This window comes from Crocuta crocuta, unplaced genomic scaffold, assembly GCF_008692635.1.
Source record: "Crocuta crocuta isolate KB4526 unplaced genomic scaffold, BGI_CrCroc_1.0 scaffold243, whole genome shotgun sequence".
Classification (NCBI taxonomy): domain Eukaryota; kingdom Metazoa; phylum Chordata; class Mammalia; order Carnivora; family Hyaenidae; genus Crocuta; species Crocuta crocuta.
This window is the reverse complement of record NW_027529596.1, coordinates 4,381,468-4,396,157: the sequence shown is the minus strand read 5'-3', so window position 1 is coordinate 4,396,157 and position 14,690 is coordinate 4,381,468. Positions and strand designations below refer to the sequence as shown.

General features: G+C 41.9%; 1 protein-coding gene across 1 annotated transcript in view; it reads right to left on the bottom strand.

Moving 5' to 3' along the window:
* Nucleotides 1-2,152: 2,152 nt before the first annotated feature.
* Nucleotides 2,153-14,690, bottom strand: part of EXO1 (exonuclease 1) — a 34,343-nt gene continuing 21,805 nt past the window's right edge. The window contains exons 12-15 of the mRNA XM_077761803.1: nucleotides 12,590-13,322; nucleotides 9,338-9,439; nucleotides 5,779-5,972; nucleotides 2,153-3,374 (exon numbers count right to left, since the gene is read on the bottom strand). Of these exons, the coding sequence (XP_077617929.1) occupies nucleotides 3,233-3,374; nucleotides 5,779-5,972; nucleotides 9,338-9,439; nucleotides 12,590-13,322 (1,171 nt within the window). The 3' untranslated portion in view covers nucleotides 2,153-3,232. The remainder of the gene's footprint in view (nucleotides 3,375-5,778; nucleotides 5,973-9,337; nucleotides 9,440-12,589; nucleotides 13,323-14,690) is intronic.

Sequence of the window (14,690 nt, the reverse complement as noted above, 5' to 3'; positions counted from 1 at the left end):
CATACATACATATGTAAGCTTCTACCACTTCTTTCAATTCAAATTTATAACTACAGGGATTTTTAAAAAATTAACCTGCTCTATATCTGTTTCTCCTCATTCCCACATCAAGAATCCTGGTTCTCAAGAAAAGTGGGGCTGAATTAAAATATACCATAAATGTCCACAGTGTACACCCAACAGTCTAAACTAACACTATTGGACTACCACAAGCTAAGCCACATGTTTCTTCATTTACATTCTTCTTTTTTAGTTTTACTGTTCTATCATCTGGACATACAGCCATTGCATACTTGTATACATACTCTCACTTGTAACTCCAGAGAGCATGAGTGGGGGAGGGATGGAGGAAGTAGGGAGAGGGAGAGGGAGAGGGAGAGAGAGAGAGAGAGAGAGAGAATCTGAAGCAGCCTCCAGGCTGAGCTGTCAGCACAAACCCCTATGTGGGACTTGAACCCACGAACTGAGATTATGACCTGAGCGGAAGTTGGATGCTTACCCGGCCTGAGCCAATCAGGCGCCCCTTAACTCCAATTTTTAAATAGGTTCAGTTTCCACTTCGGAAATGTCTGTTTCTACTTCTTTTCTGAGTTCACCTTAAGTTTTTCTAATTCTAAATTTCCTTCAGATCTATATTCCTTTTTGTTAATAACTTTTACATTTTCAAACGGACTGTTTTTCATCTGCTCTGTGGGCCTTTTTATTAGATTTTCATTATCTATAAAGATGTTATTCTGCTCTTTTTAAATGAAAAGCCTGAGATTGATCCAAAAGCTTTTCTGTGCTAAGGAAAATTAGTTTTCCTTGACAAGGAAGCACAGTTCATGGGAGCTTCCTGGACAGCAAATGTTTGAGTGTTCAAAAACAGGGTATTCTGCTGAGACTTCTCGGTCACCTGTTGTCCCTCCCACTTCAATTTCAACCATCTCTCCTTTGCGTCTGTCCTCTGTCCTGCTTGATTCTGGGCCTCTTCTCACCAGTTTCTCTTCTGTGGGGGACCCCAGCCCAGGAGCCTTGCCCACATCACCCGCTAAATTCCAAGTTCACGTGGCCCAGCCGGCATCTGTTCCCTCACAGGTGACCACAGGCCCCTTGCACTCACTCACCACGGGAATGGGAAAGGCTCTCCCAGGTCCAATGCCACCCACTATGTTTTGATGGTTATTCTGAAATCCTGTTCTCAGGTCTAGGAGACACCCTGTTGCCCTCCTGATTCCCCATCCTGTGATCTTCCCGTTGGGGGCTTGTCTTCACCCACTCGTATTCACCCACTTAAATCGAGGGACCCACTCAATTTAAGGGTACCCTGTCATCTAAATTTGTTGCAATGCTGTTTGTTCGTAGGCTTTTGATTTTGCTATCCAGCTGCTGTTATGTGGGGATTTGGATGCTGAAAACCCACAGCTGCCATCTCCCTCTCCCCCATACTAGCCCTTGAACGTTTTCAGGTCTTTTCAGACTGACCTCGAGCCCTGGTTTTGGAGGAAGCTGCGTGGCCCTTTACTAAGCCCATCTGAAGTCGGCTTCTTGTTGGCTTCTGCCACGGCAGAACTGATCACTTCTTTGCTAAATCGCTCACCACGTATCCATCTGTTTTCTTGCCCGACGCCTCTTCCTCAGTTAACCTTTATGGATTTATATGGTTTTATTCCTTTTTTGTCAGTTAAGTGGCATTTTAAGTGGGCAAGGAGGTAAACATTTGTACACAATGTCTGAGTCACATTCTTAATTTGTCCTAGAACAGGAAACATTCAGAGTTCAAATTTGCTTTTTTTTTTCCAGATTGTTTAAAAAAATTTTTTTTATGGTGTTTCTTACAACTTTGTGGGTTTTTTCTCCCATTCTGACTCTTTTTCCGAGTCCTCTACCACATCAAATTTAAAAATTTAAATACTCTGGCTCCCTTTCCTTTATCCTCTGTATCGCAGGTAACCCCTTTGTTTCCTGCCAGATTTTTTCTCCCTTCAGATATTCACTCGCATGGCTGGTTCTTTCCAGGTTCCTGACGGTGGGGAAATAGGTTCTACTGATGTAAATGGGCTAGAAAAACAGCTTAGGGTGGAAAGCCGCCACTTTGGGGCAAAAGCACCTGAGGTTAGGTAGTGATATTGTTTTTAAATTTTTTAAAATGTTTTATTTATTTCTAGGAGAGAGACAGACAGCGTGAGCAGGGGAGGGTCAGAGAGAGAGGGAGTCACAGACTGAAACAGGCTCCATGCTCCGAGCTGGCAGTCAGCACAGAGCCCGACGCGGGGCCCGAACCCACGAACCGCGAGATCATGACCCAAGCGAAGTCGGACGCTTAACCGACCAAGCCATCCAGGCGCCCCCTAGCTAGTGATATTGTTCACGGGACCACGAGTAACAAGTCACCTGCAGGAAACTACCTTCCATCTGGCACCAAGATACCTTCATCACAAACTCCACTTGCCCCCCAGGCCCTTTGCTTCTTACATGTACAAGTAAGTTAATGATTATGGTCTGTTTTCTCCACGTTTACGTGTGTAAGATCTTGTTTTCCTCACGTTCACCTCGTGGGTAATATCTTGTGAGCTCAATAAATAAGGAGACGAACGCTCTGTTCAGGGTTCTGTCTCCTCCCGGACACGAGCCTCTCGCACTCAATTCTGTGTCCGCTCCCCTGCTGGACGAGAGAGCTCCAGACTCCCAGCCTGCGGCCCCTGACCAGGGTGCAGGGTGCACACCTCACGGACCCTGATGGCTTAGTATTTTACACCTCACCGAAGACTCTAGTTAAGGGGCTTTCAGCTCACACTTTAACCTTTCTAACTACCCCTCCCATTCCAGAAACTTTATTTTCAATTCGACCCTGAAAGAGAGGAAAAGGCAGTACAGAAAATTTAAAGTTTGGAGAAATACAGGGACTCCCTCCAGGATTAAATTATTACAGAATTGTGGCTTTTCATTTACCATCCTACGTGGCAACATGACAGCAAGCTTTAGAGCAGATTTTTATAAACTCCAGGGGACTTGCCCCCAAACATCAAAACTTCCAAAAACTGTCAAAGATAAAAATTATTTGTCTATTTTAGCTTCTTACAAAAATATAAAAAGCTGAACAAAAGAAGTAATTACAGTTAATGTACAAAATGTACGCTATTTAAAAAGTGGCTACATCTGTGAATAAATCTTCAGGCCGGTAACTGAGCGATCCCCACAGCACTCCCAGCTGACAGACCCCCTTCAGGCAACAGCCCCCCGCTGCCTGCAGTTACTGGAGTATCGCTCTCTGCACACGCTTGCACTCAGATTTGTTAAATATTTCCTCTTCTGTTTCTGGAGTTAGCTGGATGTTGTCTTTGACCGGTGACAGGGGATCTGGCTTCTTACAAGAAGGAAGCTTTTCAAAATCTCTGCAAAATACAATAAAATGCATTTGGTGTTTTTAGGGTGCTACTTATGCGAGGTTAGTCTACCTGGACAAAAGAGAGGTATATGAGGAGGATATGACCTTTTAATTTGTCTGAATGTAATATATGACGCATTCAGGCTCTCCTCTGAGAATCCCAATAAAATTTGAGTTTTGCTTCTTAGTTCCCCTTCCTGCTTCCTAAATCACCCTGTAAAGCAGGCGCAAGGCCACAACTACATATGTACTAGGTAGGAAAGAATGATTCCAATTAAGAAACTCTAGTGCCTTTCTCCTTAGTCTGGCTAAGAACCCACAGAAGCCCCATCTCTTCTTCCTGCCTCCCCACAACCTTTCTTTTTTTGGCTGGAAAGGAGCTCTGTGTCTCTAAACATCCTATTAGGAAGACACTTCGGAATACTTCTGCACCCTCAATTTCTCTTTCGTAGTACTTCTTGATATATGGCCCACAGTCTCCTAAAAATTCCCAAGACCGTTTCAGGGGGTTTACAAGATCAAATTTATTGCATAATAATATTTAGACTTTATCTGCCTTTTCCACTATGCTGACATGTGTTCACTCAAAAGCTGAACCGAGTAGAAGCTACTGGCAACTTAGCACGAGTCAAGACAGTGGCCCAAACTGCATGAGGAATACAAGCAGTATTTGTAGTCTCCAGCTCCACGTACTTATAGTTAAAAAAGTTAGTCTTGTGGCACCTGGGGGGCTCAGTCAGTTAAGCATCCGACTTCAGCTCAGGTCACGGCCTCACAGTTCGTGGGTTTAAGCCCCGCGTCAGGCTCTGTGTGGACAGCTTAAAACCAGGCAGCCTGCTTCAGATTCTGTGTCTCCCTCTCTCTCTGCCCCTCCCTTGCTCACACTCTGTCTCTTTCTCAAAAGTAAATATTAAAAAAGAAAAAAGTCCATCTCACTTAAGAACGTTCTTGAAAAAGCAGTGAGAATCATTAATTTTATTAAATCTCAACCCTTTCAACCTCAGTGTGAGAAAATGGGAAAGCCAGAAGGTACTTCTATTGGTGCTGAAGGAAGATGGTTGTTGTTATCTATTGGTAAAAGAAGATTTATAACTAAATAAAAAGTCTATGAAATTATACATTCCCCAACCAAAAATACATGTGGAGCCAGATTTTATTCCTACACTTTAACCAAAACAATCTACTGCAACACAGATCTAAACCGTAATAGATCTAACACAGAAGCAGACATCAGAATCCAGCTCAGTGCTATTAAACCACAGTAAAGATTTGCAAAAATGTAACCCAAAAAAAAAGGAACTCTGCACTTTTTTTTCTTGGAAAACATACTTATTTTATATAATAATACACTATTGATTTTAATATGGGTTTGTCATGGTTACTTAAAGATAAGTATTTTAAAATGTCCATTTTAGGGGCGCCTGGGTGGCTTAGTGGGTTAAGTGTCTGACCTCGGCTCAGGTCATAATCTCACAGCTTGGGGGTTCGAGCCCCACGTCAGGCTCTGTGCTGACAGCTCAGAGCCTAGACCCTGCTTCAGATACTTGTCTCCCTCTCTTTCTGTCCCTCCCCCACTCATGCTCTCTCTCTCCTTCAAAAGTAAATAAACTTTAAAAACATTTTTTTAATGTCTATTTTAATTTCTAAGATAGTTAAATGCTGATAGGTACAATCATATGAACCAAAGTATTTGGGGGCCCTCAGTCATTTTTAAGGGTGTAAAGGGTGCCTGAAGGCAAATGTTTGAGAACTGCTGCGATATGATATAATCCTAGCCTTTACATGATGCAAAATAAAAAATAGTTGTCTGGCACTTGCTTATTTAAAGAGTGTCCCCTCCTACCATCCATTTCATCTGACTGTAACAACGTTTCTCTTAGGTAAGGTTTACCCCCACCCCCCAAGTATCTTTCCCTCCCTTTATTCTTAGCACATTTGCTTTTTTGAGAAGAACAAGAGAATAATTATCAACCACAAGCTACTCTGAGGCTAATTTTGTAGTCTAACAGAAGGAAGTGCTATGGCTCAAAAAACACACATGTACAGAGGATCAATTCTTCTAAAATGGCGTCTGCCCCTACATTAGAAATCTGGCACATCCATCAGACACCGGATGATTCTCCCCATTTTAGGTGTGACAACTTATGGAAACAAATTGCTTTAAGTCACGAAGTTTGACGCAGCATTATCTTCCCTCCCCCGTGTCTGGAACAACTTTATTCTCGTCACAATCCTGACGGACAAGAGAAGGTAGCAGAGACACTTGGGTCAGAAAGTCATCTGCTGAAACAACAGACCCCGAAGCCACACCAACTCAGCGTTTACACCTGGGCATCTTTTCACTACAAGAAGGCACAGACACTAAACATAAAAACTTATCCTATCTTAGAAGAAGTAACAAGGCAACTCACTTTTTAAATCCAAAATTTTTCCAGAGCTCATTGATTTTTATCTGCAATCCTGGCCTGTTCTCAGCATCATGATGGTTTCTCTTCTGGATGCTTGATGGCTTCTTGCTGAGCCCACTGGCTCGGGCTGGCACTACAGGCTTGATCCTGGTCGTAGACAGATTGTCCACAGAACTAGATTTATACAGCCCGGGAACCTGAAGAGTAAATGCTCCTTTTAATACTGTTCTGTTCAAGCAACTACCTTTAGTTAACTTTGAACTACTCTCTGGACAGTAGAACAGAAAAATAACCGATAAGCAATGTGTAAAAATGTTCACTGGATATATTTCAACTCTACTTAATAAGTATCTTGGATTGTTTTCTTTTTCACATGTAGAATTGAATTTTGTTTTGAATATGTTGTTCAAAGTGTTGATTTTTATCTTGTGGGAAAAATCGAGCCATCAACGTTCTGTTGTTGTTCTTTAGGATAATAAAGATGGAGGGAGATAAAGCCAGGCTTCCAAACTGATAAAACTGCCAGAGAGAGGTAGGAAGAATGGAAAAGTGCACACATGAAAGATGAAATTTTGTCTTGGGGCATTGGTGAGGGGAAAAGGCAGAGAGCAAGAAACAGGACAAAGAAAGAGTAGAATCTGGAGAGGTACAGATGTGTGGTGTTTTCCTTTATCCTCTGCAGGAGGAGGATCGAGTCGGCAGAAGCCAAAAGGGCAACCCTGAGATTCTGAACCTAAATGGCAAAGAGAATAGATCTTATGTAGCAGAGAAAAATAAAAATGTTCTGAGAACTGGTTCCAGGTTCACAAAAAAAAAAAAAAAAAAGGTTTGGGGCACCTGGGGGCTCAGTCAGTTAAGCATCTGACTTTGGCTCAGGTCAGGATCTCATGGTCCATGAGTTCGAGCCCCACGTCGGGCTCTGTGCTGGCAGCTCAGAGCCTGGAGACCACTTTGTATTCTGTCTTCCTCTCTCTCTGCCCCTGTCCTACTTGCACTCTGTCTCTGTCTCTCAAAAAGGAATAAATGTTATTAAAAAAAAAAAAAAAAAGTTTTATTGTAGATATTACAGATGGATATCGGAGAGCAAGGGGGAAAATTCTGGGGGAATTTGTCAGTGGGAAACTCCTGACAAAAACTGAGAGCACGAATAATAATAAAATGATGGCTTAATGTCTAGACATAACTTCTTTTGCATCTCCAGTCCTGTCACTGCAAATAATTTTGGTATCTTTCCAGACTTTTTACTGTGATTGTATAAACATAACACAGTGTGCCTGAGTATCTGTGAATACGAAAGCAGAAATACCGTGTCATACATATATTCCAGGTCTCTTCTCTTTACTGAAAAATAACATGGGGGCGCCTGGGTGGTTCAGTCGGTTAAGAGTCCAACTTCAGCTTAGGTCATGATCTCACGGTTTGTGAGTTTGAGCCCCACATTAGGCTCTCTGCTACCAGCACAGAGCCCACTTTAGATCCTTTGTGCTCTCCCCCTCTCTGCCCCTCCCCTACTTGTTTTCTCTCTCTCTCAAAATAAACTTAAAAAAGAATAACATGGATACCTTTCAAAGACAGGATGTTTGGAAAACCCTTTTCCACTCAAAGATTTAAAAAATAATTGTAATTTTTTTAATGTTTGTTTATTTTTGAGCAAGAAAGAGAGAGAGAACGTGAACAGGGGAGGAGCAGAGAGAGGAGACACAGAATCCAAAGCAGGCTCCAGGCTCTGAGCTAGCTGTCAGCACAGAGCCCAATGTGGGGCTCGAACCCACAAACTGTGAGATCATTACCTGAGCCCAAGTTGGACGCTTAACCGACTAAGCCACCCAGGAGCCCCCCAAAATAATCTTATATATTCTACATTTATATATTTAGGATTTATGCTTGTATAGTAGGAGATGGGAGTCTTATTTCAAATGGATATGGAGACCATTTACTGAAATTTTTAAAAAGCTTTTACGCTGTTAGAAAATTAGGGGCACCTGGTTGGCTCAGTCGGTTAAGCGTCCGACTTCAGCTCAGGTCATGATCTCATGGTTCATGGGTTTGAGCCCCGCATCGGGCTCTGTGCTGACAGCTCAGAGCCTGGAGCTGCTTCAGATTCCATGTCTCTCTCTGCCCTCCCCCCCTCCCCCCCACTCTGTCTCTGTCTCTCAAAAATAAATATTAAAAAAGAAAAGAAAAATATGTTCACTATGGAAAAACAGGAGAAAACAACAGAAAAAAGTTCACTTATATTCCTACCACCTAAGAGCTAAAACCAATAATATATTTAATAATTCACCCCCTTATTTTGAGATAGGTGATTTAAAAATTTTCACTATTGTAACTAATGCAGAATAAGTGTTCATGTACTTTTTCTGTTTACTTATTTATTTTGAGAGAGAGAGAGAAAGAGAGAGAGAGAGAGAGACAGCACAAGGAGGGGAGAGGCTGAGAGAGAGGGAGAGAGAGAATCCCAACTAGGCTCCATGCCAGCACAGAGCCCAACGTGGGCTCAAATTCACAAACCACAAGATCATGACCTGAGTCAGAATCAAGAGTCAGTCGCTTCACGCATGAGCCACCCAGGCCCCCAAGTGTTACTGCATTTAAACTCTTATGATTTCCTTAGACAGGTTCTAGAATTGGATCTTGAGTTATTTAAATTGGGTTGAATTATTTAAACTCATTCAAATTGCTTTCCTGAAATGGCAGAGCAATTTATACACAATAAGTGATTATTTGTACCGTTATACTCTCATAAAAATGAGTACAATTAAAAATATTTTTTGAAAATCTGAGTTTTAAGTTTAAACATAATTAAGAAATTATGTTTCATTATTTTAATTTGCATTATTTGATTATTAATGAGGTTGAACATGCTTCCACGTATTAACCATTTGTACTTTTTCTTTTGTACTATTTGTGTCCCTTGTACATTTTTGAGTTAGAATTTAGCATTTTTCATATTAATGGGAAAGAACACTTAAATATAAAATATGCTTTAGCTTATGAGCTTTCCCTACACAGTCATGAAACCATTTATATATCTTGATAAAAAAAAAATAGCCTGGGTTATCAGATACACAGTTTCTAGAAGGTCTTTTGGCAACATATATCAAAGCTTTAAATCTGGTACTTTTGGACCAGTAATACAAAGCCATGAATTCCATGGAAACGGTTTCGTCCCTATGAAATAATCAAGACTGACATGCAAATATTTATCCACATGATCTTGGTTGCGGTCTTGCCTGTTACTGCAAAAAAATGTTTAGTTAAATGACAAACATAAGAGGATCAGCTAAACTCATCCAATGGCATATTACTCAGTCATTATAAGTAATGGTGTAGAAGCACATGGAGAAAAGAGCTTTATGGTGCAGGAGAAGACAGGGTTTCTTCAACCCTTATCACCACCTCCAGTCCGGCATAAACATGGTCCTGGAAGGACTTGAAAGTAAACATTTCTCCTGTCAATTAAAATATAGGCATTTTAAAAATTTTGTTGATATTTCTCAGCTCCTGGTAATAAACATAACACTGCTTCTAAAATTTAAAAAAATTAGATGTTTTGTTTTACCTTGTTTTTTAGAAGTGTGACTTTTCTCGAAAACTGAGATAAATGCAGCTTGGACTTCGGATTACCTTGATTCTCAGGTGACTTATGACTGCAGTCAGATTCCTAGATCCCCCAATAAGAAAATAAAATAAAATTAGATTTTTACTATGCATTTTTTAATGACAACTAACCAATATTCAACAAAAAGTTTTAAAACGAGAAAATCGGTATAAATAAAAGTGGAATTTCTGATAAAGTATAAAACATGGAGTGGGCTGAAAGAAAATGAATCTAAGTGGAAAGGATGTGTGCAAGTCCCTCTTCAAGTTTCACTGAAGAAACTAGCAAAACGTTTTAACGCAAGTCAATTGTAAATTGAAAATAAAAGAAAGGATACATTTGAAGACTTTTTCTAACCCTTTCACGAGTCTGTCAAAATGCTGACTCCATAAGACAAGAGGCTCCTGCTGTGATACTATGGCTTTACCCAAGTTTGGCTAATAGTTGTCATAAATTAGTAGCTACAAAAAGCTGAACCAGTACAGCCATATCTTTTGATTGTGAAACATGTTCAACATTAAAGAAAAAAAAGCATCTGCTTTCAAGAAGTGGAGTCGTATTACGGCAAGTGCAGTTACTTTCCCCGGTGCCACTGGGATCTGACCTATCCCATCACGTAAAGCTTTCCTTTGCACAGGAAAAATCTGGATTGCCATAAAACTCAAATAAAAAAGGACAATGAAGACTTCACATTTCTGCGTTTTTCAAGAGGGTTTTCTCCCCCAATTTATTTTGGGATTCTTTAACAGTATTGTATACTTAAAAAAAAAATAATCCCAAAGTGAAAAATACTTCATTGACTTGATTTTCACAGTGAACTACCAATGGAAGGCCCCAATACAGAAATTTCTTCAGAGCCACCCAGTAAAAACTAATATTAAAGATGAAGCCCAGTGGCACTGTGGCTTTCTGGAACGTTTTGTGAATCAATGAAAGATTATATAATTTTATGTTAACTGTTAGTGTTCCAAATCTTTGAGAATTAACAATTCATTTATCCTAACATCTGGTGGCAAGAGAGGACTTACTGAATGATTCCTAGTTGAGGTGGTTGTTTTTTGGGGGGAGGAAGGGAGAAGAGGGCTCATGTCTCTCTAGCTAATTAATATGGAAAATGGTTAGCTAGAAGAGAGAAACGTGGAAAGTTCCATCAGCATGACCGGCACACAGCCTGTGGGCTGGTATGCTTCTTAGCAACACATGGCTAAAAGCTTACAAAGTAAGTGAAAGAGGAAGATGCTCGCTGGGAAAAGGAGAAAGAACTTGCTTTGAAAGAGCTCAGCAGGCCTAAGACTATTCTCATAAGCAGATGATGTTTTCATGAAGACGTTCAAGAGATGGTTCCTGTACTGGTGCCCAAATGGGGCCAAGGGCAGATGCAGCCAGTGTGCACTGCACTATGAGAAAGATGGTATGGAAATGGAGGATTATATTACTATTGTTTTTAAATGTTTGTTTGAGCGAGAGCATGAGCAGGGGATGATCAGGGAGAGGAGGACAGAGGGTCCAAAGTGGGCTCTGCACTGACAGCAGAGAGGCCGACAACACGGGGCTCGAACTCACAAACCGTGGGATCATGACCTGAGCCAGAGTCAGACACTTAACCGACTGAGCCCCCAGGTGCCCCCAAAATGGAGGATTATATTACAAGAAACAGAGAGTGCTGAGAAACAATGACATCTGGCCATGTGTAGCAACATGGATGGACCTTGAGGGTGCTATGCTGAGCGAAATAAGTCAGGCAGAGAAGGACAGATACCATATGTTTGCACGTACAGGAGGATTAGGAGGAACTTAACTGAGGACCATGGGGGAGAAGAAGGGGGGAAATGGTGGGGGAAAGGGAGAGAGGCAAACCATGAGAGACTCTTGAACACTGACAAAAACTGAGGACTGATGGATGTGGGGGGGAGGGGGTGATGGGCAAGGAGGAGGGCACTTGTGGGGATGAGCACTGGGTGTTATATGGAAACCAATTTGACAATAAACTATTTGTAAAAAAAAAAAAAAAAAAGAAGAAAGAAACGGAGAGTGTTGCAACCAGTATGGATGACCTGACAGCAAAACAAATGAAAGGAGGAAGAAGAAAAGCCCACGCCTCCCAGGCAGCCCAGGCCCACCCTCCACACTTCAGTACCGCAGGGGCAGAGCTTGGGTTCAACATATTCACTGACCGCAGCTTTCTCCAAATGAAAACAATTTGTTCTCACATCGTAAATTCACTCTTTCTTCAATATTGAGGATTATCAAAATTCTCTCAAATAGTAACCGGGGCTATAATCTGAGGTGACTCAGATGTAAGGGAAGCTATCATGTCATCATGTCATTTTACAACAACATCACTGGATCTTATGAGCAGTACGTATTTGAAGTTTTACGTCAGACTAAAAGATATTTTATAAACAAGGGAAAAAATGGCTAGGATGCTTTTATTAACTTAGAACAGAATGATAATCACATGTCTTATCATTTTGTTTTGTTAGGAAGGGGAAGTTTAGCAGGCTAAGAAGAGTAAATGAGTTGGGGCGCCTGGGTGGCTTNCCCCTCTCCCCAAAAAAAAAAAAAAAAATAAAAAAAAAAAAAAAAAGAAGAGTAAATGAGAACATATTTCTAAGTACCAAAAGCTTAACATGAACACCGTCAAATTAATAAGGCTATCTCCTTATAAGGCTCCAAATGTTATCTGAATCCAAGAGCATATTAAGGAATTAAATATTAACTGTACTGTAAGTTTATCATTCTGCTTACGCCTTAACTATTCCACAAAAGGTAAGTGACTCTGGACATGGAGTTAAACTGAATGTACAAGAGTTTAAAGAATGAAACACACAGAGAAGTCCTTACAATGAATAAAATGTGAGCTTTCTACACAGTAAGATCTAGAATAAAATATTAAGACAGCAGGGGCATCTGGGTGGCTCAGCTGGTGAAGCCTCCGACTCCTGATTTCAGCTCGGGTCATGATCTCACGGTTTTGAGATCGAGCCCCACATCTAGCTCTGTGCCGACAGTGCAGAGCCTGCTTGGGATTCTCTCTGCCCTCCCACACTCACATGGATTTCTCTCTCTCAAAATAAAAAAGTAAACTTAAAAAAAAATTAAGATAGCCAATTATTTCCGTAACGCAGGCAACATTTCCCCAGTGATCTGATGAACACCCGATTTTCTCTTGCATATGGATGTGAAAACAAATAATGTCATAATGTGACTTACGTCTGAATCGGAATCTTTACTGGAAGGCTGGGAAAGCTTTGACACATTTAAATTGTGTGGCGACAGTTCTGGGCTTCCGGGAGACTGTGGAGACCAAGCCGCTGCCCGCACGGGAGGCGTGCCGTCCCCAGACTCCTCGCTCTTTACCTGGGACGCAGCAGACACCTCCCTGCGGTCGAGTGCAGGGGCGGGGGAACCTGTCCTTCTCCGGAACTGCTGCAGCGCTGCGCCCGCAGAGGGGCTCGGGGTGCGTGAAAAATCTCCAAGACTTCCAGACCAGCTGAAACAATTTCTGAGTGTCCCCATGGTGGGCGGTGAGATGGTCCTTGTGAATTTGCTGGTCTCAGTCATAGTTATGTCATCTGCAGCCTGGTCACCTGAAGTCCGTGCTCCCTCCGGACCGGCCAGCTTCCTGCCCTCCTGACGGTCTGGTTCAGTTCCGCTGGCCTCCTCAGCTGTGACAGCACTTTCATCTGAAACCTCATCATCTGAAGTCCGTGCTCCCTCCGGACCGGCCAGCTTCCTGCCCTCCCGACTGTCTGGCTCAGCACTTTCATCCGGAACCTCATCATCTGAAGTCCGTGCTCCCTCCGGACTGGCCAGCTTCCTGCCCTCCTGACTGTCTGGCTCAGCTGCGCTGGCCTCTTCATCTGTGACAGCACTTCTTTCTGGGGGCTCCTCACCTGCTTTCACTGATACACAGTCAGCAGAATCCAAAGAACTGCAAAAAAACCTAACAGCAGAAAACAATGCATACGTGTTTTAGAGTTTTTTCACAAAGGTGGTAAGATTCAGATAATGAAAAATGGCCTTGTTTCTTCAAGAAAAAGTCTCCTAAGTACATAATTTCATAAATAAAGACAAAACAGACCTTGAAAGTCTATAAATTTTTTTTATACCAACATTCACACATTTAAAAATTTATTTAGAAAAATCCTGAATTTGTAGACAGGATTTCCTAAGAGCAGGCCTGTCTACTTACATGTATTTGGAACCGGCATAATCTATCGATCCCTCATCATCATATAGGTGTCCCTTCCCCTAACCTCCACTGATCAACTCCCAAGAGACCAGAAGTCCGAGGAGAGGCACCATTCATGCCACAGCGTCCTCCACAGCACCCACAACAGTGGCTAACGTATGACTGACAGTCAGATATTTGAGGAGGCATGGAAATATGCTAACAGAAAGGCCAATTTACAACTACCGTCTCTTATTTTGTAAATGCAAAATAAAAAATATTTAGCCATTTACTCTTTATCTGAGCTTATACTGTAGTAGTGAATTATCTGGGAACTTGTAGGAGTACATACTCTACTGGCTTTTAAAATAAATATCCTATAAACTTTCACACTATTTTAAACATTGAGGTTATGACTTTCACCATCATTTTTTTAATAAAATTATTTTTAATGTTTATTTTTGAGAGAGAGAGATGGAGAGACCGAGTGTGAGTGGGGGAGGGCGGAGAGAAAGGGAGACACCAAATTCGAAGCAGGCTCCAGGCCGTCAGCACAGAGCCTGATGCGGGGCTTGAACTCAGGGACCGTGAGATCATGCATGACCTGAGCTGAAGTCACTTAACCGACGGAGCCACCCAGGTGCCCGTCACCATCAATCATTAAATTGTCTCCCAGGGGAGTGCGGGGGCTGCTGGGTTGAGCTGCTTCCTCGTGGAGCCACGTAACTTGACACTGAAATGTCCTGTGACTTCACCACCCGGACAACAGAATAAGAAAGAGCTATTCGTTGTGTACTGATCATCTAGCAAGTACTGGTTTTAGGCAGCTTTTCTCACAGTAATAATTTAATCCTCTCAGTGGCCCGAGGTTGTCAGAGTCGTTGGCTTCATTTTAAAAAAAGAGAAGACTGAAAGGGGCACCTGAGTGGCTCAGTCAAGCGTCCGACTCTTGATTTTGGCTCAGGTCATGATATTGTGGTTTGTGAGTTTGAGCCCCGTGTTGGGTTCTGCGCTGACAGCGTGGAGCCTGCTTGGGCTCCTCTCTCCCCTCTTTGGCCCCCACCCCCCACTCATTCACATGCTCTCTTTCTCTCAAAAATAAATAAAACATAAAAAAAAAAAAAAAAAAAAAAAAGAGAA